The sequence below is a fragment of the Heterodontus francisci genome, chromosome 30, assembly GCF_036365525.1.
Source record: "Heterodontus francisci isolate sHetFra1 chromosome 30, sHetFra1.hap1, whole genome shotgun sequence".
NCBI lineage: Eukaryota > Metazoa > Chordata > Chondrichthyes > Heterodontiformes > Heterodontidae > Heterodontus > Heterodontus francisci.
The window spans coordinates 17,015,099-17,041,682 of NC_090400.1; the positions used below are offsets into that span (position 1 = coordinate 17,015,099).

Here is a 26,584-nt window from a genome sequence, read left to right on the forward strand (position 1 = left end):
ACCTTAATTTCAAGTAACATCTGCAGTGCCATCTCTCTTGAATGGTTATCGTGGCTAACTGTTCTAAACTGACCTCTGGTAGTTCGATAATCCATGTTCGGCTCCTGAAGCAAAAATTTTCAAAGTACAAAGTCGATTCTGTAAATCAGTCTAAGTTTGGGAATCTAATGATCATGAGCTCCAGAATTCCCATTGGATCGGATATGCCTGAAGTCCTGGGAGGTAATTGGGTACAGTGAAATCACCAATATTGCACTCACTATGCTGATCGGCAGAGTTCACATAACAATAATGTTCCCTCTAATATCTCTTTGCTGTGTGTGGCCGGCTTGTTGTACTGCAGAGTCCTTTTAAGATTGCTGGGCAGCCGTGCACGCCTACAGCTTAGAGGAAACATTGCATCAAAACACCTAACATACCCATTCTACATCCTGTGTGTGTTATTTTTACACAAGTGTTCATTTGTTTAGAAGAAATGGGTCGGAAGTTTATATTTTAGCATAAAACAGACAGGCACTCAATGGGTGGGTTAGGTGAAAATCAGCCCCAGCAAGACTGATATGACAAATTAAAAAAAACAAAGGAGATACTGCAATGTATAAACATAATGAATTCACATGCACAGATAGCTATACATCAAATATCTTACAACTATGCATATTTCCCGACAACTTTTCCTCCATTATAAATTCCTGTCCCCACCTTTACAACAGAAACTGTAGCATTACCATTAGAGGGAAGCTGTAATTACAGAGTGTTAGCTTACACAAGAAGATTCCATTATAAACATGGACATAGGAGTGAATAAATGGAAATCTAAAAATAAGGATGGGATGTATGAATTCAAAATAAAAACTGAATTAAATCTACATGCCTTGAATTAAATCGATATGCCCTGGTCCAGTTATTCCCGTCAGTCAACTCTGGTAGGTGCTATTGTTCAGCTACAATGGCTTCGTATTTCCTGCCATCTTCCAGCACCGCATCAATGCCGTGACCTTTCTTTTCCCCAAGAGGTCCTTCTGAAACGCTTCAAAGGGTGTTGATACAATCACCATTATTTGGTTTGACAGCTCAACTTCTGAAAAATTGCATTTGTTGCCCTTACTATGGCATCTAACAACGAACTGGTCTGTTGATTCCTGTGACTGTTGCCTGTAGGACATCAATTCTAGGCAGTGAATTCGAAAATTCACTCTTAATCGGAGTTGATCTTTCAGCACTTTCCATTTCTTGCGGGATCTTTATGGTCCTGGTCAGATAAGCTGGAGGTACTGATTCTGTGCAATCCCTCATTTCCAGCTGCTATTAGTATTTTTAGAGCTTGGTTCTCTGGTTCTACCATTGCTTGGTCTGTGAAGCATAACTGCATTCTCTGTTTGAACAGCTTGAACTCGGAAGGGATATCCAGTTCTTGCTGGAAATTTGGTATTCATGTTCCTGCTGTTCCTTTGCTTTATAACTTGCTTTAAGACCTGGTTCTGTGACTATGTACTGTTTCCCATAAAAATTCTCTGTTCTTTAAACTGGCTGGTTTAATTGACAGGAGAAGCTTGTCTGTTTATCTTGCTTCCAGCACTCTAGTCTGTTTGTTTATACAGCTGTGCAATAGGCATTTCAAGTGCTTTTTTAAAATTAGGGTTTTAATTCCGTTGAAGAGGCAATTCTTCATGGATGAGTGGTTTTATGTTTTTTTTTAAACTCAGGCTGAGTGAATGAAAGCTCTTCACACGATGATTTAATGGGTTTCTCTTTATAGTTTTAGCTGTGAGCTGTGTGAATGGAGGATTCTCGTGCTTTTTGCTGTTGAGTGCCTCCTGTAATGGCGCAGACCTGATCAGCATGTGGGAGGCTTTGAAAACAATCGATCAGCCTGAGATAGGGATTGGGTTTTCCCAATTTTTTTTCTTGTACTGAGCTGTTACAAAAAAAAAATTTATTTTGCAAGCAGCTCAAGCTTTTTTTAAAAAAAAACTGGGATTCCTGTACCGACGGCACACTGATTGATTGGCAGCCTGTCGTTCAGCTCTGTCCTCCACAGCTGGGGTGAGTTTTTTTTTCTTCTTTACGCTATTTGGGCCAGTGTTTCTTTGAACGATCTCTCTTTTAGCTGTAGGTAGTTTTTAAAGCTGTTTTCCTGTGGCCTTCAATCTTGGATTCTGTCTTCTCACCACAGCTGCCACCATGTAATGAGAAGCTTTTTATGTTGTCTGATGCAACATAAATGAGATGCGTGGAGTTCAGTTGATTGAAGATCTCAAATGGTTTATTAAAAGCTAACAAGTATATACAGTACAGAGCTATCTATTTACAGTACTTGCCTCTAGGTGTTAGTTACTGGCTCCATGTCATGTGACTGCATCCTGGCAGGTAAGCTCATTGGCATACTAAGATCTTAAAGGGATATCACTCTTAAAGGCAATCACACAACACATGGGTGAGCAAGCTGGTTCCTGGTTGAACTAATGGCTGCCAATTCTTCATTGCACAACAACAATCAACAGTACTAGCAGCTAACTGATGTCAGACACTAAACTTGAAGGGAGTTACAGGTTAAAATGACAATAATTGAGGTCAGGAAGATTTTAAAATAAAATTATTGCTGGAAGTGTCTGAGTTAAGAGACCTGCCCCTTGAAAAGCCTGGGGCTGGATTTAGAATCAGCTGAATAAAGGACTCCCACTATTGACATGAACTCATTCTAACTTATTCTGATCATGAGGAATGCCATCAAGATTTACTGGTACATTATGAAACACAAATATAAAATGATTACCTTAAAGTCAGTGATTCCAGCAGGCATTTTTTATGATGTTAATAAAATGGCTTGACTTTGCCCTTGCAGTGATTGAGTGAAGACCATAAATGTATCAGCTTTGCCTAGTGTGGCGGATTTGACGCGAGAGGTGCGATTTGTATGTAAAATTAAGCCTCATTCATGATTTCGCAATAGATTTCTCAAACTGAGAATTTTTTTATATTGGCGTGATTTGCATGAAAGACAGACAGGTAAGTGTGGAATCAGCCTGAATTCCCTTTGTCGAGCAGCTGCAAAATGTCGTCTCAGCTACTTGCTACACTAAGCCCGTGATTGGTTGCAGGGTCAGCAAAAGCTCCTCAGCGCTACAGTCAGATCTAGGAATTGTGAGACAACAAGGACTGATCAGTTGAGGGGGATTGTTAGAAGGCTTTGATGCAAGTTTATCAATTAAATTGAGAGGCTTTTTTCTTTACTACACCTGTTTATAATTAATGTACTATATAAACATGGTCATATACATAAGGGGGAATTAACCAGTTTTAAAAAAAAACAACTGCCTTGTTTACTTGTGGCTGCAGAGTCATTTTACTCACAGGACATGATGTACAAGTGCTTTGTACAAAAAACGGAAAATTATGTCGCCAGCAGATAAAAGCTGCAAATGCATTGTTTTGTCGGAAACAGCACAGTAGCAGGTGTCTCCATGCAGCTGTATTTATTTTAGTGTGTACCAGGTACAAATATCTCTAGAGTATTCTAAACAGTTTTTTGTCTGGTTTCTGCACTGGGCTTCACGTTTATGCACACTTTTTTTTGCGCAAGTAATTTGTAGATCACTCTAGAAAGTTAAGATGTTTTCAGTGGGCCTACTTGTAGACATTCCTGCCACGCAGGAGCGTTGAAATACACTGTGTACAATCACTGTTTCAGGTAAACCTTAAACTAAGATGCATAGCAACATGGTGATAACAGGTAGGATTTTTTTTTTAAAGTTTTCTATAAAGTATTTTCAGATGCAGTATTATAGATTTTGTGAAGAACTTTGATCTGTTAGATAAGCCACGAATGAGGTGTATAAGCCAGCTGTCAATCTATATTGGTTTATGTTAGAAAAAAAAACAGCTCGTCATTTATATACCAAATCTCTTGTTTTTTTAAAAGTTTGTCTCAATTTATGAGGGGGTGGTGTTAGCACCTCTGCATCATTAACCATTTGTTGTCATACGGTCATTTTAAGCTCATTAGCCCCTATTCTCGGGGCTACATTTTACACCTTTTTTTAAAATAAGAAAGTTCTGTAGAATTTAAGAACCGCCAAATTGGTTGTTGAGCGCAATTTTGTTGTGAATGATTTTGTGAAGCTTGTATTCTCCGGCCATTCAAACAGACAGCATTACTCAGACAGCAGGCTATACTGCACCTCAGCGTGGCACTGATCTACCTCAGCGTGGCACTGATCTACCTCAGCGTGGCACTGATCTACGGCTACACTGCTTTGCGACACGGGTGAGTTAAGCAACAAGCGATATGGCAAGAGTCCTCACCCAGGATTCACCAGAACTAAAACTCCTTTAGGTGTCACCTTGGCTCAGTTGATAGCACTCTCCCTTCACAAGGTTGTTGGTTGAAGACACTCTACATTCTCCAGATCATTGATTACATGCACTAGAAGTTTCCATGGGGTTCTCCCGCCCTGCTGCCATAACTTCAGCAGAAGATCAGTGTAAACCCTGTTCAAGTGTAAACGGAGTACCTGCTGAATTTCCACTGCCGTTTCAGTGGTTGATTAGGAGAATCCTGGAGGAAACTCCCATTGATAATGTAGGCTGACTTTTCAGCACAGTATTGAGGGAGTGCTGCATTGTCGCGCTGAATTGTTCTGTTTGCTCAGATCCACATTAAAAGATTCCGTGGCAGTTTCTGAAGCAGAATAGGAAGTGCTCCCTATTTCTTGGTCAGCGTTCTTTCCTCAAGTAGTACCATCAAAACAGATGACAACATTGTCAATGTCATCTGGTGCTTGTGCAGCCATGAAATGTACAAATTGGCTGCTGCATTCCCCTGCACAACAGCAGTTACTGCCCTTTCAAAAGAGTAGCTCACTGGATTATGCAATGCTTTGGGACACCCTGAGGATATGAAAGATGCAAACATCAATGCCAGTTCTTTCTTTCTTTAAATTGATAGATGATCTCAGTAAAACAATGAATGGAATTGGTCCACCATCTCTGCAGCAAAAACACCTGTAGGGTGTTGTTAATGTGCAGTCTGCCACATACCTGCTAACAGCCAGCTGAAGAATGGCACAAACAGATGCCAGGGAACAGGTGGAGCCCTGGCCGACTCCCACTCAGGATTATAGAGGCCTCTGTGGCAGCTAAACCCACTTTTCTGCCTGAGATCAGCACAGACCAGCAACTGAACCTGGGGCCTTCCTGGTTGAAAAGGTTTAGTACTATGCAGGGCAATGCACATCTACAGAGCCATTGGGGAATGCCGGTGGTGGAGCTTGTTAAAATAGATCCTTACTTAAAAAAATAGATTAACAAAGTCATTTCTACAATGCGTTCCTCACCGGCGAGCACAAGGCATCAGCAAGCTCGGCCCCTCTAATCCAACACCCAGGGCATTCAACAGTCAATGCATTGAAGGCACCAAGGCTGTTTAAATAACAATTTGTAAAATTCAATCCATTACCGCAGCAATCAGTCAAAATATATACAGACACCACAACTCAAAATACCACCAAATGGCACCAACTCCTCCTTGATATTTTACAAAGTATTGAATTCATTCCTTCAGTGTGGCAGGTATTAAATCAATACCCCAGTCCTGCTGCACAGGAGATAACTGACAAAACAAAGTTGGCTATGCCTTTTCAGTCTGTCAAATGCTAGCTGCTTCAGAAGGATTGGAGTGAGTGAATAGAGCTGGTGTGCAGCCCTGGACCATGTCACTAACAATAGGATCAACAATTCAAAAAGGTTGAAAGATGGTTCAGTCAGAGGACATGAAACTCTCATGTTCCTGAGTTGGAAACCACACACAATATCATTGACCTCATCACTGGTGAATACTTTTCCCCTTTATCTCTTGCTTCCCTTTCTAATCTAAGCAATAATGTGTTCATTGCTTGGAGAGGTTGGTTGCACCAGTTAAGTCGTGTTGCCACCCATCCAGTTCAGGATTGGACCATTTGATTTCTGAATGGCGGTCTCAAACCTCCCAGATGTAAATCAGACATCACCATGCTACCCATTAAATAAAATTCCAGTTTTTACACTTACTTGTGTGGCTCGTGACTTGAAGCTTTTTATCACCAGCAAAGCCAGTCGCAAAACTCAAGCCATCACTGCACCAACCCCCACCCCACCCCCCCACACCGTCCTGATCTCATACCCTGTTGGGTTTGACAGAAGGCAGCAACCACACCAATCAGGCCATCAATGTGCATATAATGGTGATTGAGAAATAACCGCAGGGGGTGGGATGTAGAAGAGGAACATAAATCAGGGGTACAGCAAGTTGGATGCTGGCCATACATCTTTTGTTGGTGGTTTAAATCCAGTTCAGTTTTGCCAATCTCAACTCAGTCCCTAAAGCAGCACAAAGCTCTGCTCGATTTGATACGAGGAGTAGCTCTCTGGGTTTGGGCTACCAGTGGGAAACCTTGGCCATCCATCTCACACACAGCAGGAAATCATGAATGTACAGCCCATGATTCTCCATCCATAAATTCAACCTTTGATTCTAACTCAGAGAGACCAAGGGATGGCTGGAGAATTGGCACTAAGAGCAGTCATTGGGGATGGAGGGCGAGGCACATTGTTCGGGTAAGGCGGAAGTAGCTTCACTCAAACAGATTGTGCTCTATCGTATCTGGGAAGAACCAGAGGGAGCTAAAGAAACTCGATATCTTCTGACACTGACCAATTAGCACATTACAAACCATCAGGGTGCTTGTTGACTTTTCTTTCAACCAAGTGCTGCTGGTTTGGGTTTCCCTGAATATAAAAGGCTTTTACCAGTATCATCAGCGCAGTCCCGAGCAGGAGGGAGCTTATTCGAGTCCATCATAACCGAGGCTCCAGTGGGTGAAAGTTCATGGTTAAAGTTTGTAGTGGGCCTTGTAGTCAGAAGGTCCTGGTTTAAATTCAATGGGATCCTGGATCCCGGGAGGTCATAAAGGAATTGCGGTGGCGTCCGTTCATTGCTTGCGTCCTGAATGGATAGTTTAGCCACCGGACTCTCCCGATTAAAATCACAAGTGCTTTTTCCAGGCTGGGTTTCCCGATCCTGCTCCACACGGGTCCTCAGCTCCTGGATATCCTCGTCACACGGTCTGGAGAGTTGGAGGGAGAGGCAGGTGGGGGAAAGGAGAAGAAAATGAGAATAGCATTGACTATTTTTACTTACAGTGAAGATTCTGCTTTAAACTGTAAAATATGTGAGAGGTGTACACACAATGGGACTCAGGGAGACTCTAGATTGGGGGAGGGGGAAATACAGAATGCTGAGATCAGCTCAGTATTACCACAATTATTGCAGCATTCCAGCTCACAGTTTCACCCTCAAAGGACATGAGTGGTTAATGGTAACACCTGGGTCAGAAGGTTGCGTGTTCAAGCCCCACTCCAGAGACTTGAGCACATACACCAGATTGATACTTAACCACAGCACTGAGAGAGTACTGCACTGTCGGAGGTGCCGTCTTTCGATGGGACATTAAATCGAGGTCCCATCTGCCCTTTCAAGTGCACAAAAATGATGCACTATTCGAAGAAGGGCAGGTGAGTTCTTCCAGTGTCCTGGCTAATATTTAATCTTCCACCAACACCGAACACAGATTATCAGGTCATTATCACATTGCTGTTTGTGGGAGCTTGCTGTATGCATATTGGCTGCTGCATTTCCTACATCATAACAGCACGTACACTTCAAAAGTACTTCATTGGCTGTAAAGTGCTTTGGGACATCCCAAGAAGGTGAGAGGCACTATATAAATGCAAGTTCATGTTTCGTCATGACAAAGAAAAATGTTTTATTATCACCATCCTATGTTTTTCATCGAGTATTGCTTGGGTGGATTTTGAGGAGGAAGAGAAAACACTGCATCATTCAGCCTTCCCATCCTCTCAGAAACAGCTCAATGAATGTGTCTGTCAGTCAGTCCTCTCTCCTGTCTAATAAGCCATTTTGTGGGCAAATACCTTTTCACAGTAAATCGAATTCGGTTACTTCGCTCCAGAATCCTTTTCAGAGTGTGAGCTTCGTACTCTGAAGGCCGCTTGAAGCTGACCCCATCAGGCAGCCCATGAACTATGATAGAAGGCGGGTCCTTCAGGATCTTCTCATAAGGCACAGGGACAATCGAAGACTTTTCCAGGGCCTCACCTGAAATCAAAGCGGGCTCATCATTAATGACCGAGAAAGTCCAAACTAATATCCATTAAGGGCGGCACAGTGGCGCAGTGGTTAGCACCGCAGCCTCACAGCTCCAGCGACCCGGGTTCAATTCTGGGTACTGCCTGTGCGGAGTTTGCAAATTCTCCCTGTGTTTGCGTGGGTTTCCTCCGGGTGCTCCGGTTTCCTCCCACATGCCAGACTTGCAGGTTGATAGGTAAATTGGCCATTAGCAATTGCCCCTAGTGTAGGTAGGTGGTCGGGAAATATAGGGACAGGTGGGGATGTGGTAGGAATATGGGATTAGTGTAGCATTAGTATAAATGGGTGGTTGATGGTCGGCACAGACTCGGTGGGCTGAAGGGCCTGTTTCAGTGCTGTATCTCTAAACTATTAAGTTGTAATTCCCTTAAAAAAAGTTTTCCCACATTACTTCACAGCAGGCAGAATTCCCTTAATCATGCAGGTATGTCATCATATAGCAAATATTTCATTGATTATGCTGTAAATATAAAAATGTGGCCCAGAGCCAAATATTTACAAGCATTTTCCAATCTGCAAGTTTCACCTGCTAAACAATGACAGTTTTTACCTGTAAGAACTGGATTTTGTTGCTTTTGTGGATGAAGGGGCTGTCTTATCAAGAACGGCTAAACAGGTTAGGCCTTTATTCATTGGAGTTTAGAATGACAGATGATCTTATTGAAACATAAGATTCTAAGGGGATTTGACAGGGTAGACGTTGAGAATATGTTTCCACTAGTGGGGGAATCTCGAACTAGGGGACATGGTTACAGAATAAGGGGTCACACAGTTAAAACTGAGATGCGAAGGAATTTCTCCTCTCTGAGGGTGGTGAATCTCTGGAATTCTCTGCCTCAGAGTTGTGGAGGCTAGATCACCAAATGTATTTAAGGAGGAGGTAGATAGATTTTTGAAATCTCGGGGAGTCGAGGGTTATGCGGAGCAGGCCTGAAAGAGGAGTTGAGGCCTCGGACAGATCAGCCATGATCTTATTGAATGGCGGGGCAGGCTTAAAGGGCTGAATGACCTACTCCTGCTCCTATTTCTTATGCTCTTATGCTGGTGCGGTGTCCTCTGCTTTGTGTACATCTAACCCTCCATCAAAGTCTAGCACAAACCCCTCCCCCAGTGTACAGTAAACAATCCCACAAATTCTACACACTTACTGTAAAGCACAGCAAACACTTCTTCTACCATCTTTCGCAGGACATAAACGTCAGCCATGGGATCTGGTGAGTCCTTTTGAACATTCCGGCCATTCTCTGCCACCATTTTCAACATCTCCATCTCCCGTAGTTGTGCATTCCAGTTTGCTGCCGGATAAGGTGGAGATTTAGTTAACAGATGAAGGGCAGGCGACAATTCTAAAAGCACAGTGCGGTTGGTCCAAAGATTCGGTCTCTGCCATATTCAGCTGAAGCTTAAACCTTTTCATTTTGAACAGATTCGTGCGTGCACTAAAATATGAGAGTGAGGAATTTCAGATCAATGTTTTAAGCTTGGTGGTGGTGCGATAGTATTAGCCATAAATTTGTTTTTAAACTTTATTTAAACTAAAAATTTGAGCAAGAACCACAAGCACCTCCCCCAGCCACCCTAAATACAAGAAGATGGAGCATCCATGCTTCCTCCGCTCTCTTCTCCTCATTGAAAGAGGAGACTGACGGCTTGTGTTCAGGCCTCTGTTTTCATTGCCCCTGAAGAAAAAAGGAGCTGGATGATTTGCAGTTGATCATCCCTCTCCAGGGCACTACCTCAGCAATTCCCCTTAATGATATGATTGAAATAAATAATAAACCCACATCCAAACACACACTGCACACACCTGAAAATATTGGTTTTCATCTTCTCACTGACCAGGATTCTCTCCTTCCTTGTTTTAAAAAAAAAACATGCATTTGACTTTCTCCACCTCACCTGAGGGGGCAGGTAGCCAATCCCATCGTCCCAGGCTATTACTAATAATGCTTCTATTCAGCATATAATTTGCCCTTGCACCTGTGGGATCCAGGAGTGGAGCCCTGTGTCCATTTTGTGCTCAGCATTTGGAAATGATCCTACTCTAACTGTAAAGAATTCAGAGTTTGAGTGTTCACCTGGGACCATTTACAAAATGGACACCACATTAGTCAAGATGTACAATCAAATCCTTCATGCAAAGTAAATGAAGCATTAAGTGCTCTCTCCCAGCCTCTGAACAGATTCCATACTCAATACAAAAATCCGTATGGGTTCCTTATTAAGAAAGGACATGCATTTAGATAGCCCTTCAGGATGTCCCAAAGCACGACCCTGCGAGTGAAGTGTAGTCACGATTATTATCGTGCACATGGGGCAGCCAATTTGTGCACAGCAAGGTCCCAGAAACAGCAATGAAGATGAACAGCCAGTTGATCTGCTGGTGGTGGTGTTGGTTGAGTGATAAATGTCGGCTAGGACACCATTAGTACTCCCCTGCTCTTCTTCGAATGGTGCCATGGGATCGTTTATGTCCACCTGAGAGGGAAGTGAGACCTTGGCATAATGTCTTACCCTCAAGGTGGCACCTCTGACAGTGCAGCACTCCCTCTGCACTATACTGAAGGATCAGCCAGGGTGAGGCACTCAAGTGGAGTGGGACTTTATTGAATGATAGAAATATTAGTACAGAAGGAAGGGCACCATTCAGTCAATTGTGTCAGCACTAGAAGCTCACACAGCAGCTCGAGATGCCCCAGCACACAGTAACTGAGTGGTGTAAACTTACTGCAGTATTTGACAAATTCTTTTTGCAGCTCTCTCCTGGCATTTAGAAACAATTTCCCTTTCTCTGTTCCCAGAACAAACATGGTTTCCTCATGAACAGCAATGCAGGTAACTTCAGTGTTTAACTTTGAGAGTGCTGTGCACTGCAGAATGCAAAAGATCACAAAGAGGTTAGTGTCTGGATTGGACCAGATACAAGTAGAAAGTTAACATACAGGGTCTGTGAAAGAAAGTACAGCTATCCAATGCTCAAGATGTTTAATACATAGAAGAAATCTCCATTATCTGACTTCGGAAATCCATTGACACTCTGACGGCGGGGGCGGTCAACTGAAAATTTCAAAACTGAGATGATAGATTTTTGTTAGGCAAGAATCAATGGAGTTAAGATACAGATCAACCATGATCTAACTGAATGGCGGAACAGGCTCGAGGGGCTGGAAGGCCTAATCCAGTTCTAATGTTCCCTCGTTGCATTTCACAATTAATAATTTTTACTTGCAGGCAGCAGTTGTTATTTGTCTTTGAGATCATTAATTCTGTTCTTATGATGCCGAGGCATCTGGACATCCAAAATAGAAGGAGAAATTGCTGGAAAAGCCACCATGAGAAAATGAAAGATAAGCTGGAATTTACAGTTCATGCTTTATCTAAAATTTTAACCTTTTCTGTCTTTCAGATGCTGACTAGGTCTATTGAGCATTTCCAACAATTTCATTTCATTTTTGCTGTTGATATTGCGGTAAATTGTAACTTTTTTTTTTACAGACAGCAAACAGCTTTGCATACTGGGACCACACATCAAGAATTCCCTCAGTAGGAAAACCGTGGGAGACGTATGCCTGAATTTCCACTCCTAGCTCCTGGGCTGGGAAAGCAACTCTGCTTACCAAGCAGCAAGTTCTGCACATTCTGTGGGAACGTTGATTCGACGCAGAAAGGTCCCTTAACCCGCACTCTGAAGACAAAGAAAGGGAGGGGCTTCCTGTTATTGATATGGATACCAAACACCAGGAGGAATCGCAGTATTCATAGAAAAACAGGTCAGCAAAACCCAACCCAATAATTCAGATTTCAGGCAAATATTCTAAATTTAGGTTCTAGCATTAGATACAAGATTAGGCCTCTCATGAGGAAACATTTCCAAGGGATCACTGATAAAGGACTGGCAGAATTATTTGATTATTTGAGAATGCCTTGTTTTAAATGACTTTTATTGGTAATTTTGGAGCTGGAGGAAATTCAAGATGGCGGCTCAAAGCTTGACAACATTTTGCGAGTGATTTGATTGGTTCAGCTCCTCCTGTGTTTTGTTTCTGCTGACTGCTTGGTACATCACTTGTTTTCATACATCAACAGCAGTTCCCTTATTCGACGTTTACATGCTTTCCTCCCATTCAATTCATGCATGCCCTAGCTCTTCATTGGAATTTGTTGCTCTTTATTTGAAATCAATTTCTTTTTGTGAACCAGGTCCAAGTGTGACATAGAAATCTGCCTGCGATTCTGGTGTACAATTAAGTGCAGCACCTAACGCGACAGGAAATGCGACAGGCAAATACATAGCACAGTACCATTTTAGATGCTATTTAGTAATAGAGTTCTCATAACATCACTTTTGGTATATCAGTGGAGATTCCATTTTGATGATTCCATCACACCCTGAATACATTTTTATAGTTAAAGAATAAGGCTTACATTTATGCATCGCCTTTCACCTCAGGATGTCCCAGAGAGCACTATATCCAATGAAGTACACCTGAGATGTAGTCACTGTTGTAATGTAGGAAACGCGCAGCCACTTTGTGCAGAGCAGAATCTCACAAACAGTAATGAAATAAATGACCACCAGGTCATCTGTTTTAGTTGTTGACTGAGGGACAAATGTTGTCCAGGATACCGGCAGAACTGTCGTTTTCTCTACTCGTCAACACCTTTCAGCCTTATGTTTTAAATTGTGGCATTCTATCTCTCTACACTTGCCTAAGAATGAAGAAAGCTTCCTGCTGGTTAATTTCAACCACTTATACCATGAGCATGTATTCTGCTTCCTGGCAATTTAATCCAATTCCCATTTTAAAGTACTGAGATTATTGGCACTCTTAACTCCCTATAAAGCCAGCCGGAAACTTCGCTCAATGTTAAGACCACTGGGAGAGGCAGAAAGAAACTGCTAATTACAATCAAAGTGCCAGCGGGAATGGAAACAGACAATGAGAAAAGTATCTTCCACAATTGATGGCTACTTTAGCCAAGTTCTGATGAAAGGTCACTGACCTGAAACATTTGCCCTGTTTCTCTCTTCACATATGCTGCCAGACCTGCTGAGTATTTCCAGCATTTCTGTTGATTTCAGGTTTCTAGCATCCGCAGTGTTTTGCCTTTGTGCTATTTTAGCCATTTCCTTGCACCCATCATCAATTTTTGCCTTACCAAATCATTAGCTGTAATTACAGCTCATCTCCAGTACCACTGCTTATTGACAAACATTAAAAAAACCTGTGTGCCTCTACTGCTCAGGCCTGTATTAATGACCTGGATCTGGCTATTCAGATGATATGAAACTTGGAAATCTAGGAAACAATGACTAGGATAGTAACAGACTTCAGGATGGCATAGACAGACTTCAGGAGGACCTGGGCAGACTGGTGAAATGTACAGACACATGGAGGATGGAATTTAATGCAGGGAAGTGTGGAGTGATACATTTTGGTAGGAAGAATGGGGAGAGGCAATATGAACAATTTTAAAAGGGGATACAAGAAGAGAGAGACCTGGGAGTGCATGACAGAAATATTTAAAAGTGGCACGGCAAGTTGAGAAAACTTGAATAAAAGTGTTTAGGATACTTGGCTTTATTAACAGAGGAATAGAGTACAAAAGTAAGGAAGTTATGCACTGGTTAAGCCACAGCTGGAATAGTGTGTTCAATTCTCTTTAGGAAGGCCTCGGAGAGGGTACAGAAGAGAGTCCAATGGACAGAAAGTAGGTGTCTCGTGTCTCTCTATAAGGGGCAGGTGATCTGTTCCATTGCTTTAGTGCACAAGTGGTGATGGTGAAAATCCCCTTCCTCTCGCTGTCAGTATATTTATCGTCTCAGACCTTAGTTCAAAAAGCTTCAATATTTTCTGCCTTATTTGTTTCGAAGTTTTAAGAAAAGTCAAACTCAGTTTATAACTGTTCTTCCTCTCTCTCAGAACGTTGAGAGTTTTCAGGCTTTCTCAGTGAGTACAGGACACCTGCTTATACTGCAGCAGGATGGGAAATGTAGGCACAGGTGCTTGCCAGGAATCGATTTGGGCAAATCTCTCCTGCTCTCAGTGTTGTTGGGGGGTGGGGGGGGGGGGGGGGGGGTGGGGAAGGAACTCAGCTTCTAGGAGTTTCAAAGACGTTGAGGCCTCAGAGTCAAAAATGGCTCAAAGTGCTGAAATATACAAGACAATTCTACAGATAAGTTTAATCATGTTACAAGATATGTAATTTTTGATGTATTTTTGAGAGAAATAGAAGTAGGAGTAAGGAGACCACATCTGCTTGGATAATGGGAGTCCAAATGGGACAGAGGAGTAAAGGGATCTACAGGTACAGATACATAAGTCACCAAAAGTAGCGGCACAGGTTATTAAGACCATAAAAAAAGCAAACCAAGCACTGAGGTTCATTTCTAGAGGGATAGAACTGAAAAGCAGAGAAGTTATGTTAAACCTATATCAAACCTTGGTTAGACCACACTTGGAGTACTGTGCATATTTCTGGTCTCCATTTTATAAGGAAGATAGAGACACTGGTGAAGGTACTAAACAGATTCACAAGGATGATACCAGAACTGAGGCAATACTCATCAGGCAAGGCTTTCCTACTGGAGCAGATTGCACTGACCATTGAGTCCAAGGCAGACACCAAACTGGTGATAATGTCCTTCTTGTCTGAGAAGCTCTGAACGCCACACCTAAGTAGTTGTTCGTGACAGTTATTACTCCTGGCTCCTTCTTCCAGACTCCCTATATGTGCCATGTTTACCTGTGGAAACAGATAACAACAGTAAGGCATCCATTACTGAAACTTGAGGCCTTTCCTGTGTATCACTACATTGCCTTGCATGAAGACCACAATGGATCAGGCTAGGTGCAGGTTCAAAAATCAAATCACTGGCAAACTAAGTGCCAGTCGATACTGTGGTCCGAACACGTCATTTCCTACTCTTGAAAATGTATTGATGCTGCAAATGACCTCCAAGGTAACCATCAAGTCATGTATACTAATGTAACAGAATTAGAAACTTCTTGCCAATTTGTCCCTCCCTCTTTCTTTGGGACATTGACTCATTGCTGAGGTACAGTTCTGACAGCCTCTGGTTAGCTTTTTTTTTCATGGGATGTGGGCGACGCTGGCTAGGCCAGCATTTATTGCCCATTCTTAATTGCCCTTGAGAAGGTGATGGTGAGCTGCCTTCTTGAACCACTACAGTCCATGTGAGGTAGGTACACCCACAGTGCTGTTAGGGAGGGAGTTCCAGGATTTTGACCCAGCAGCTTCTCGACCCCCATTCGCACGCATTCCCGAATAGTGAGAAGTGGGAACACCAAATGATTTCCCCCCTAGCCCTGCCAAGATCTGTATAGCTCAGGGATTGGCTCAGTTTACTGGAGTGTGGGGGGGAGGGGCGGGGGGTGGGGGGGGGGTGTTGCTGAGGCGTAGTAGAAACTGTTTCAGCAGAGTCCCCCATCAGGAGTTGTATTACAGTGCAGGATTTTTAAAGAAAAAACATGAAGTAGATTAACTGTACACAGTTCTGACAAAGGATCACTGCCCTTATCATCTCTGAACTGTTATCTCATTTATCTTTCCCATCACCAATGTCAACTCCTTCAGAGAAACAAAACCTTCCCTCCCCCCAAACTGTGCTTCACTAATCCCCCGCCCCACTACACACACACACACACACACACACCAATATAATCAACAACACAATGTTAAACTCAGGAAGCCAGACCACTCCATAAAGTAACTGGAGTTATGTATCGGCCCTCATTAAAATCAAAATACGACAGCCCTTGGAGCCTTGTCATCTAGGGAATAATGATTTTTAAATAATCTATTTAGAAATATCTACAGCCTTGGGCTCCAACAATCTTGAAATGAGTCACCTTCACACTCAGTTTCTGAAAGGGAAATCACCCCTGTTGTAATATCTGAGGAGTGCATGCACAGTTACTTTGTAACCTTCCTATGTGATTAAATCAGCACATTATGCAGTACTGAACAGTACAGAGGTTTTCTGCTACTTTTCATGGGCGACAATGCTCGTTTAACCAATTAATGGGCTTCAGGTGATCATCACAGCAACAAAAAGCACTTGCATGGTCTGTAATTAAACCATTCAGTACATGAAGAGAAGAAATGATAGGGTAAATTCACCGATCAACAAGAGCTTGCTTTCATATACTGCCTCGAATGTCGTAAAACATCAAGGTGCATTACAGGAGCATAATCAGACAGAAACTTATACCGAGCCAAAGGAGGAGCCATTAGGACAGATAACCCAAAGCTTGGCTGAAGAAATAAAGTTTAAGAAATGTCCTAAAAGAGCAGAGAGAGGTGGAAGAGTTTAGGAAGGGATTCCAGGGCTGCATGAGGAGTCAGAATTGAGGGAACTCTGAAATCTTGGAGGGTTGCAAGGCTGGAGGAGGTTACGGAGATCGGAATGGGCAAGGCCATGGAGGGGTTTGAACACAAAAGGTGAAAATTTTAAATCTGAGGCTTTGGTGGACTAGGAGCCAATGTATATCAGCAAGCACGGGCCATCCTGCCCTCCCAGCAGGAAGACGTACATAAGAACACAAGAAATAGGAGCAGAAGCTGGACCATATTGCCCATCGAGCCTGCTCCGCCATTCAATACGATCATGGCTGATCCTCGGCCTCAACTCCACTTTCCCGCCCACTCGCCATATCCCTTGATTCTGAGACACCACGAATCTATCTATCCCAGCCTTAAATATATTTAATGATGGAGCATCCACAACCCTCTGGAATTGAGAATTCCAAAGAATCACAACCCTTTGAGTGAAGTAATTTCTCCTCATCTCAGTCCTAAATGATCAGCCCCTTATCCTGAGACTGTGCCCATGTTTTAGATTCCCTGACCAGCAGAAACAATCTCAGTGTCTACCCTATCCAGCCCCTTCAGAATTTTGTTTCAATGAGATAGCGTCGCATTTGTCTAAACTCCAGAGAACATAGGCCCAATTACTCAGCCTCTTTATTTTCCGCAAAAAATTTACTTTATTCATAAAAATTTGCAAAAACACATGACAAAACAGTTCAAATTTCACATTTTGGGAAGTACAATAGAGATCAGATTTCTTCGATACAGAAAACACTAAGTGCCTCACAATTCTTGCCACTCCATTTTAAATGCAATGTACATTGGTATTACATAGTAAAAAATATTTTGGTGTGTACAGCCCAAGGGGTTTTACACAGGTTCCAGCCCCTCGGTTCACTATGGCAGGAGGACCTTACACAGTGGCCTTTCTCCATTGAGCCTTTGCTGCGGCTGCCCCAAGCTTTAGTGCGTCCCTCAGCACGTAGTCCTGGACCTTGGAATGTGCCAGTCTGCAACATTTGGTCGTGGACAACTCTTTGCGCTCGAAAACCAGCAAGTTTCAGGCAGACCAAAGAGTGTCTTTCACCAAATTGATGGTCCTCCAGCAGCAGTTGATGTTTGTCTCGGTGTGCGTTCCTGGGAACAGCCCGTAGAGCACAGACTCCTGTGTTACAGAGCTGCTTGGGATGAACCGCGACAAAAAACACTGCATCTCTTTCCACACCTGCTTTGCAAAGACACATTCCAGAAGGAGGTGGGCAGCAGTCTCCTCCCCACCACAGCCACCTCGAAGGCATTGCGCGGAGGGGGTGAGACTCCTGGCATGCAGGAAGGATCTGACGGGGAGGGCTCTTCTCACCACCGCCAAGCTACATCTTGGTGCTTGTTTGAAAGTTCTGGTGATGAGGCATTCTGCCAAATGACTTTGACCGTCTGCTCGGGGAACCATCCGACAGGATCCACCATCTCCTTTTCCCATAGGACCTCGAGGACATTCCGTGCATACCATTGCCTGGTGGATTGGTGGTCAAAGGTGTTTTCCCGCAGAAACTTTTCCATGAAGGATAAGTGGTACGGCACAGTCCAACTGGATGGAGCGTTCCGCGGCAATGCGACCAGACCCATCCTTTGCAACACCGGGGACAGATAGAACCTCAGCACGTAGTGACACTTGGCGTTTACGTTCTGGGGATCTACGCACAGCTTGATGCAGCCGCACACGAAAGTAGTCATCAGGATGAGGGCGACGTTGGGTACATTTTTCCCGCCCTTATCTAGAGGTTTGAACATGGTGTCCCTTCGGACCCGGTCCATTTTGGATCCCCAGATAAAGCGGCAAATGGCTCGGATGACGCCACGGCGCAGGAGTGGGGTACGGGCCAGACCTGCGCCACATACAGCAACTTGAGTGCCTCAAACCTGATGACCAGGTTCTTACCCACAATGGAGAGAGAACGCTGCTCCCACATGCCCAGTTTATTGTTTATCCTGGCTACTCGCTCCTTCCAGGTTTTGGCGCACGTCCCGGCCCTTCCGAACCATATCCCCAGCACCTTCAGGTAGTCTGAACCGACGATGAAAGGGACAAAGGATCGGTCAGCCCAGTTCCCAAAGAACATGGCCTCGCTCTTGCCGTGGTTAACTTTGGCTCCCGAGGCCAGTTCAAACTGTTCGCAGCTGCTCGAGTCTGCGAACGGACAGCGGATCCAAGCAGAAGATGGCGACGTCATCCATGTACAGGGAGGTTTTAACCTGAGTACCTCTGCTGCCTGGGATTGTCACCCCTCTTATGCTCACATCCTTCCCAATAGACTCAGCAAAGGGTTCAATACAGAAATCAAAGAAGACAGGGAAGACAGGACAGCCCTGTCTAACTCCAGATTGGATCGGGAAACTTTCTGATTCCCACCCATTGATCGAGACTGCACTACTGATGTTTGTCATAGAGTCATACAGTACAGAAAAGGGCCCTTCGGTTCATTGTGTCTGTGCCGGCCATCAAGCACCTATCTATTCTAGTCCCATTTTCCAACACTTGGCCGGTAGCCTTGTATGCTATGGCGTTTCAAGTGCTCATCTAAATACTTCTTAAATGTTGAGGGTTCCTGCCTCTACCACCACTTCAGGCAGTGCGTTCCAAGTTCCAACCACCCTCTGGGTGAAAAAATATTTCCTCAAATAACCTCTAAACCTCCTGCCCCTTACCTTAAATCTGTGCCCCCTGGTTATTGACCCCTCCGCTAAGGGAAAAGGTCTCTTCCTGTCTAACCTATCAATGCCCCTCATAATTTTGTATACCTCAATCAGGTCCCCTCTCATCCTTCTCTGTTCTAAGAAAAACAACCCTAGCCTTTTCAGTCTCTCTTCATAGCTGAAATGCTCCAGCCCAGGCAACATCCTGGTGAATCTCCTCTGCACCCTCTCCAGTGCAATCACATCCTTCCTATAGTGTGGTGCCCAGAACTGTACACAGTACTCCAGCTGTGGCCGAACTAGCATTTTATACAGCTCCATCATAACCTCCCTGCTCTCATATTCTATGCCTCGGCTAATAAAGGCAAGTATCCCACATGCCTTCCTAACCACCTTATCTACCTGTGCTACTACCTTCAATGATCTATGGACAAGTACACCAAGGTTCCTCTGACCTTCTGTACTTCCTAGGTTCCTACCATCCGTTGTATATTCACTTGCCTTGTTAGTCCTCCCAAAATGCATTACCTCACACTTCTCAGGATTAAATTCCATTTGCCACAGCTCCACCCATCTTACCAGCCCATCTATATTGTCCTGTAATCTAAGGCTTTCCTCCTCAATATTTACGACACCATCAATTTTCGTGTCATCTGCGAACTTACTGATCATACCTCCTACATTCATGTCTAAATCATTAATGTACAATACAAACAGCAAGAGTCCCAGCACCGATCCCTGTGGTACACCACTGGTCACAGCTTCAACTCGCAAAAGCAACCCTCGACCATTACCCTCAGTTTCTTGCCACCAAACTAATTTTGGATCCAATTTGCCAAATTGCCCTGGATCCCATGGGCCGTTACCTTCTGAACCAATCTCCCATACGGGACCTTATCAAAAGCCTTACCGAAGTCCATGTAGACTACATCAACTGTTTTACCCTCATCCACACATCTAGTCACCTCCTCGAAAAATTCAATCTAGTTAGTTAGACACAATCTCCCCCCGACAAAGCCGTGCTGACTATCCCTGATTAATCCCTGCCTCTCTAGGTGGAGATTAATCCTGTCCCTCAGAATTTTTTCCAATAGTTTCCCAAACACTGATGTTAGACTCACCGGCCTGTAATTACCTGGTCTATTCCTGCTACCCTTCTTGAATAATAGTGCCACATTCGCTGTCCTCCAGTCCTCTGGCACCTCTCCCGTGGCCGGAGAGGATCTGAAACTTTGTGTCAGAGCCCCTGCTCTCACCTCCCTTGCCTCACACAACAGCCTGGGATACATCTCATCTGGGCCTGGGGACTTATCCACTTTTAAGCCCGCTAGAGCATCTAATACTTCCTCCCTTTCAATGCTAATATGTTCAAGTAAATCGCAATCCCCTTCCCTGATCTCCACACCTACATCGTCATTCTCCATCGTGAACACAGATGAAAAGTAATCATTTAAAACCTCACCTATGTCCTCCAGCTCCACACACAGATTGCCACTTTGGTCCCTAATGGGCCCTATTCTTTCTCTGGTTATCCCCTTGCCCTTAATATACTTATAAAACGCCTTAGGATTTTCCTTTATATTGACCGCCAATGTTTTTTCATGTCCCCTCTTCGTTCTCCTAATTACTTTTTTTTTTAAGTACCCCCCTACACTTTCTATACTCCTCTAGGGCCTCTGCTGTTTTCAATGCTCCGAATCTGACATAAGCCTCCTTTTTTTCCCCTTATCCAATCCTCTATATCCCTTGACATCCCAGGGTTCCCTGGACTTGTTGGTCTTGCCCTTGATCTTAATGGGAACATGTTGGCCCTGAACTCTCACTATTTCCTTTTTGAATGCCTCCCACTGGTCTGATGTAGGCTTTCCTACAAGTAGCTGCTCCCAGTCCACTTTGGCCAGATCCTGTTTTATCAAATTGAAATTGGTCTTCCCCCAATTCAGTACCTTTATTTCTGGCCCGTCTTTGTTCTTTTCCATAACTATCTTAAATCTTAGCTTTATGGTCAGTATCCCTGAAAAGCTCCCCCACTGACACTTCTACCACTTGTCCAGGCTTCATTCCCCAGGATTAGGTCCAGTACCGCCCCTTCTCTTGTAGGATTTTTTATGTACTGGCTCAAAAAACTCTCCGATATGCATTTTAAGAATTCCTCCCCCTTTAAGCCTTTTGCACTAAGACTATCCCAGTTGAGATTAGGTAAATTGAAATCCCCTATTACCCTATTATTTTTATACCTCTGAGATTTGCCTACATATCTGTTTCCCGATCTCTCTCTGACTGTTTGGAGGCCTGTAGTACATGCCCAGTCAAGCGATTGCCCCCCTTTTGTTCTTAAATTCTACGCATATGGCCTCATTTGAGAAACACAAGATATCATCCCTCCTTACTGCAGTAATTGACTCCTTGATCAACAGTCCAATCCCACCTCCTCTTTTATCCCCTCCCCCATCACGCCTGAAGATTCTATACCCTGGAATACTGAGTTGCCCCTCCCTTAGCCATGTCTCTGTGATGGCAATAATATCATAATCCCATGTGCTAATCAATGCCCTCAATTCATCTGCCTTATTAGTAAGACTCCTTGCATTAAAGTATATGCAATCCAGCCTTGCATTTTTCACTTGTGCCTTAACAGGTCTATATTTGCTTTGCCTTCCAGACTGATTCAGTTTAGAGCAGTTTGATCCAATTGCAGATTCCCTCCCCAAACCTCATTTTGGAAAACACGTCCATCATGTAGGTGTGCGATATCCTGTCAAAAGCCTTCTCCTGGTCCAGGCTGATGAGGCAGGTGTCCACCCTCCTGTCCCGTACATAGGCGATCGTATCCCTGAGTAGCGTGAGACTATCAGAGATCTTCCTGCCGGGTACAGTACAGGTCTAGTCAGGGTGAATCACCAACTCCAGAGCTGACTTGACTTGACTGGCGATGACTTTGGACAGAATCTTGTAGTCAACATCAAGCAGTGAGATGGGCCACCAATTTCCGATTTCTGCCCTCTTCCCCTTCCGCTTGTAGATGAGGGTGATGATGCCTTTCCTCATGGATTCTGACATGCTGCCAGCCAGGAGCATACTCTCATATACTTCCAGCAGGTCCGGGCCGACCCAGTCCCACAGGGCCGAATACAACTCAACCAATAAGCCATCACTTCCGGGAGTTTTACTCATCTCGAAGGACTTGACGGCCTTTGTCAGCTCATCCAGAGTTAACGGCTTGTCCAGTCTCTCCCTCATGCTGTCATCTAAGACCTCGGTGATAGATGACAGGAAGGAATGGGAGGCCGTGCTGTCTGTCACGTCATACAGCCCAGCATAAAAGGATTTGCTGATCCTTAGTATGTCAGACTGTGAAGACATTACCGAGCCATCCTCTTCCTTCAGGCTGTTGATCACAGAGCTCTCGGTGTACCTTTTGGAAGAAGTAACGCGAGCATCCTGCTCAATGGAGCAGACTCTGGACCGGAAGATGATCTTGGAGGCCTCTGAGGCAAACAGCGAGGCCTGCTGGCTCTTTGTCTCACGAAGGTCCTCCTTGACCTCGACCCCCATCGACTGCATCCGGAGCAGATTTTGGAGTCGGAACATTTCCCTCTGTCTCTCTCTCTCTCTCTCCCTCTGAACACCTTTGAAGATAAAGAACCTCTTGATGTTCTCCTTGATCGCCTCCCACCAGTGAACTGGAGACTCAAAGTGGGGTTTCACGGTTCTCCAACCTTTGTAATCCCTTTTGAGTTCCTCAACATTCTCTGGGGTTAGCAGTGTACCGTTGAGCTTCCATGTCCCCCTGCCAACCCACTGGTCATCCTGTAAGTGACAGTCGGCCAGTAAGAGCACGGGACACAAACAGGAAGTCAATCCTGGAACGGGCAGACCCGTCTGGTCTTGACCATGTGTATCTATGCTGCGCTCCATCTGCAGGGTTGCTGAAGACGTCGTGCAGCTTGGCATCTTTTACTGTTTCCATTAGGAATCTGGACGTAGCGTCCAGTTTGCTGTCATCCCTGCTGGATCGTCCAGCTGCGTTAATGATGCAGTTGAAGTCACCGCCTAGAATGACCGGTCTGGATGTTGCCAGGAGCAGTGGGAGCTGCTGGAAAACGGCCAGCCGCTCACTGCATTGAGCCGGGGCGTACATGTTGATCAACCGGAGCGGAGCATTGTTGTACATTACATCTGCTACGAGGAGGTGACAGCCCACCACCTCCTTAACTTCAGAGATGGTGAAGTTACCTCCCCGCAGCAGAATACCCAGGCTGGAGGAACGTGAATCATTACCCCCAGACCAGATCTATAGCGCGTGGGACCACCATCGCAACCATTGCCTGTAGGTGCTGAGGTGTGGTATTCCACAATCCTGCAGAAACAGCAGGTCGGCTTTGACCTTGGCGAAGTAGTCCTGGTTGAAACACATCGCGTAGTGGATTTAATGCTACGCACATTAATTGAAGCAATCCTTATACCCATTTTTTAAGTTAGTTGTTGCTTCACACACCATTTGTCCTTGCTAGTCCCAGTCCTTCGGGATGTTCCTGCATACCCATAGTGTACGCAAGCTGTTTCACGTTCGTTGGGCTCAGAAACCCTTCCTGGTTTTTCATGCAGGGTTTGTTCCGCTGGGGTGACATCGGGGGGCCTTATAGGCAGCAAGGATTAGGCTGTCCTCTGCTGTAGTTATCTTTCCCCTCTGTTCCTCCTCGAAAACATCACTGCTCCTGGCTTCCCGGAGCTGGAGTGCGCCAGATGTGTCGTTACTCTTGGTGTCCCGGAGCTGGGATGCTAGGTTTGGCGCTTTGGGTTTGGGGCGCGCTGGGCCCATCACAACTTTCAGTGCCCAGGGGCTGGGGGGTTTTATCTTCCAGCTCCTTTGAGTTCTGCTGCTTCTTTTGCAGGTGCCATCGTTCTGGTCCTTCCTCGTCCAGTGAAGAGGAGCTGTGTAGTCTGTCTCAGACCGTAGCCTACGCTTGCCACTGGTTTGGGTGTTGGCCTGTTCCGTTTTTGGAGCTTTTTTCTTTGTGGTTTTCCTTTATACCACTTGCCACTGGACTGTTTGTCCATCTGCTGCCTCCTCCTCCATTGATTCTGTCTGTGGAGGAGGGGTTTCCGGGCACAGGGTAGGTGTTGCATCGCTGGTTTCAGCTGCTTCCTCTTTCTTCTCCTTCTCAGGTAGACTTTTCATGCTGCAGAGAAGGTTGCTTGTCTCCTTCCCAGCACCAGATGTATTTGTCATTCCTTCTCCCAGCCTTTCCTTGGACCTTGCCACCTGAGCATAACTGAGGCAGCGTTTGGGGCAGGTTTTGTAGAGGTGGCCTGCCTCACCGCACAGGTTGGAACACTTACTGTTTACAGCCCTTGGTCTGATGGCCTTCCTTCCTGCAGTTCTTGCAGACAACCGTGCTGCAGTTAGCTGCCACGTAACCAGATTTGCCACAGGTGCGACAAACTCTAGGCTGTCCCCCATAGACCGAGAAGCCTCGACTCCCCCCGATAGCGAAGCTGGAGGGAGGATGGATGATGGCTCCGTTGGCATTGACCGTCGAGGTCACCTTAAACTGCCGCTTGCTGGTCCAAATCCCAAATGGGTCCTCGACATCAGTGTTGCTGCCGGCCACCTTGACGTACCTGGCGAGGAAGATGAGTACATCCACGACAGGAACATGGGGGTTATAGAGGTGAATCGTCACCACCCGGTCACGTTGTTACGGCAGTGTGAAGAGCGGCTCCACTGTGAGGATGGACAGCAGCACCTGGTTTCCCTTCTCTTTGAACACCTTCAGGACCTTGATGCATCCCACCACGTTCTTGAAAGTCACGTCAAAATATCCACTGCTGGGGAAGTCCTGCAGGCGGAAGATGTCCGCAGCGTGGAATTCAGAGCAATCAATAAGGATTTTCTTGATGAAGTTACGGTCCACAGGTGCATCTCCATCCTTGTCCTTCACCACCACCCAAACGATGTTACGCACTCCCTGGCCAGAAGCTCTAGAATTGGTTACAGCCATTTTACTCAAAGCATACCTGGGGCAGGATCAAAGGCCACTGATCATGGTCTCTCCCCTGCCAGGGCCTCTCATCATAGGGCAATCCCCTCATCCCAGGGACCAATCTAGTGAACCCGCGCTACACCACCTCCAATGCAAGTATATCCTTTCTTACATGTGGAGACCAAAACTACTGACAGTATTCCAGATGTGGTCTCACCAAAACCCTGTACAATTGTAGCAATACTTCCTTATTCCTGTACTCCAATCCCCTGGCAATAAAGGTCAACATACCATTTGCCTTCCTAATTGCTTGATGTACCTGCATGGTAACATTCTGCGTTCCTTGTACAAGTACACCCAAGTCCCTTTGAACATCAGCAATTACAAGTTTCACAACTTTTAAAAAATATTCTGCATTTCTATTCTTACAACCAAAATGAGTAACTTACACATGCACCAATTTAAGCTGCTGAAGTTCCATCACTGAATTTACCAATACGTGCCTGTGCATTGGCACATGTACTCAATACACTGTGCCAAAGAACACTAACAGATACGTTGGCACTACCCGTGATTCCCAGCTGGGGCGGAAAGAGCAAGGGACGTGTCCCTGTGGGAAGAGAAGGGTTTAAAAACTCCTTCTGGCATGGCTTCTTCATTCCTTGAAAACTATTTCTTCCCTCACAGGGAGGGTTGCTCCTTTCAGGAATTTTAAAGTGAAGCTGAATCAATAAATCTCCCACAGGTCTGTGGAAACCAGATTTAACAGTGTAAATGCCTGGAGCCGGATCACAGATGCCATAATCTGAATTCGAAGACCCATATAAATTTTTAGTCAATTGTGTGACTCGTCGCACAAGTCACAATAACTTCACCCTCTCTCCCCGCACCCTCCACGCCGTCCTCAATTCCATACTTCATAAATAGCCCAGGGACAGAGCTTAATACTTACACAAGGATTACTTGCCTGACTCTATGACTCTATTTGAGATTACGCAAGAAAGCAAACTGACAGAATTATCAGATAAATATGCAAACTGTGGAGATCAGGAGACAGAAACTGTGAGGCAGTAATTCGGAGACAGATATGTTGAGGATAACCTAGATCAGTACAATGAGGAGGAGTATGCTTAAGCCATATGTCTATCACATACTTTAAGAGTGCATCACAGGTAGTGCCAGAAACTGGGGACAGACTAGAATGACAGCCTCCAAACTGCTTATAGTTATGACGATCTGGAAGGGTGGCGGAAGCAGATTCAATAGTAAATTTCAGAAGAGAATTGGATAAATACTTGAAGGGAAAAAATTTCAGGGCCACGGGGAAAAAAGCAGGGGAGTGGGATTAATTGGATAGCTGAAC

General features: G+C 44.7%; 2 protein-coding genes across 22 annotated transcripts in view; one reads left to right on the forward strand and one right to left on the reverse strand.

The window, feature by feature from the left end:
- gtf2ird1 (GTF2I repeat domain containing 1) overlaps nt 1-26,584 on the reverse strand; it is a 193,908-nt gene that overhangs the window by 111,368 nt on the left and 55,956 nt on the right. For 8 of the 10 annotated variants that reach the window (XM_068010158.1, XM_068010156.1, XM_068010159.1 and 5 more), the window contains 5 exons: nt 14,813-14,953; nt 10,935-11,076; nt 9,355-9,501; nt 7,972-8,155; nt 6,787-7,103 (listed from right to left, as the gene is read on the reverse strand). In XM_068010158.1, the coding sequence (XP_067866259.1) occupies nt 6,787-7,103; nt 7,972-8,155; nt 9,355-9,501; nt 10,935-11,076; nt 14,813-14,947 (925 nt within the window). In that variant the 5' untranslated portion in view covers nt 14,948-14,953. The remainder of the gene's footprint in view (nt 1-6,786; nt 7,104-7,971; nt 8,156-9,354; nt 9,502-10,934; nt 11,077-14,812; nt 14,954-26,584) is intronic. The other 2 variants (XM_068010162.1, XM_068010163.1) reach the window with 2 other exon arrangements.
- Nucleotides 3,408-26,584, forward strand: part of LOC137346603 (uncharacterized) — a 98,135-nt gene continuing 74,958 nt past the window's right edge. For 7 of the 12 annotated variants that reach the window (XR_010968734.1, XR_010968735.1, XM_068010166.1 and 4 more), the window contains exons 1-2: nt 3,440-3,733; nt 11,702-11,976. Coding sequence is in view for 3 of the 12 variants with exons in the window: in XM_068010175.1 (XP_067866276.1) it covers nt 11,772-11,976 (205 nt within the window). In the remaining 9 variants the exon portion in view is untranslated. Of the gene's footprint in view, nt 3,734-4,148; nt 4,268-11,701; nt 11,977-26,584 lie in introns of all 12 variants that reach the window. The other 5 variants (XM_068010170.1, XM_068010176.1, XM_068010171.1 and 2 more) reach the window with 3 other exon arrangements.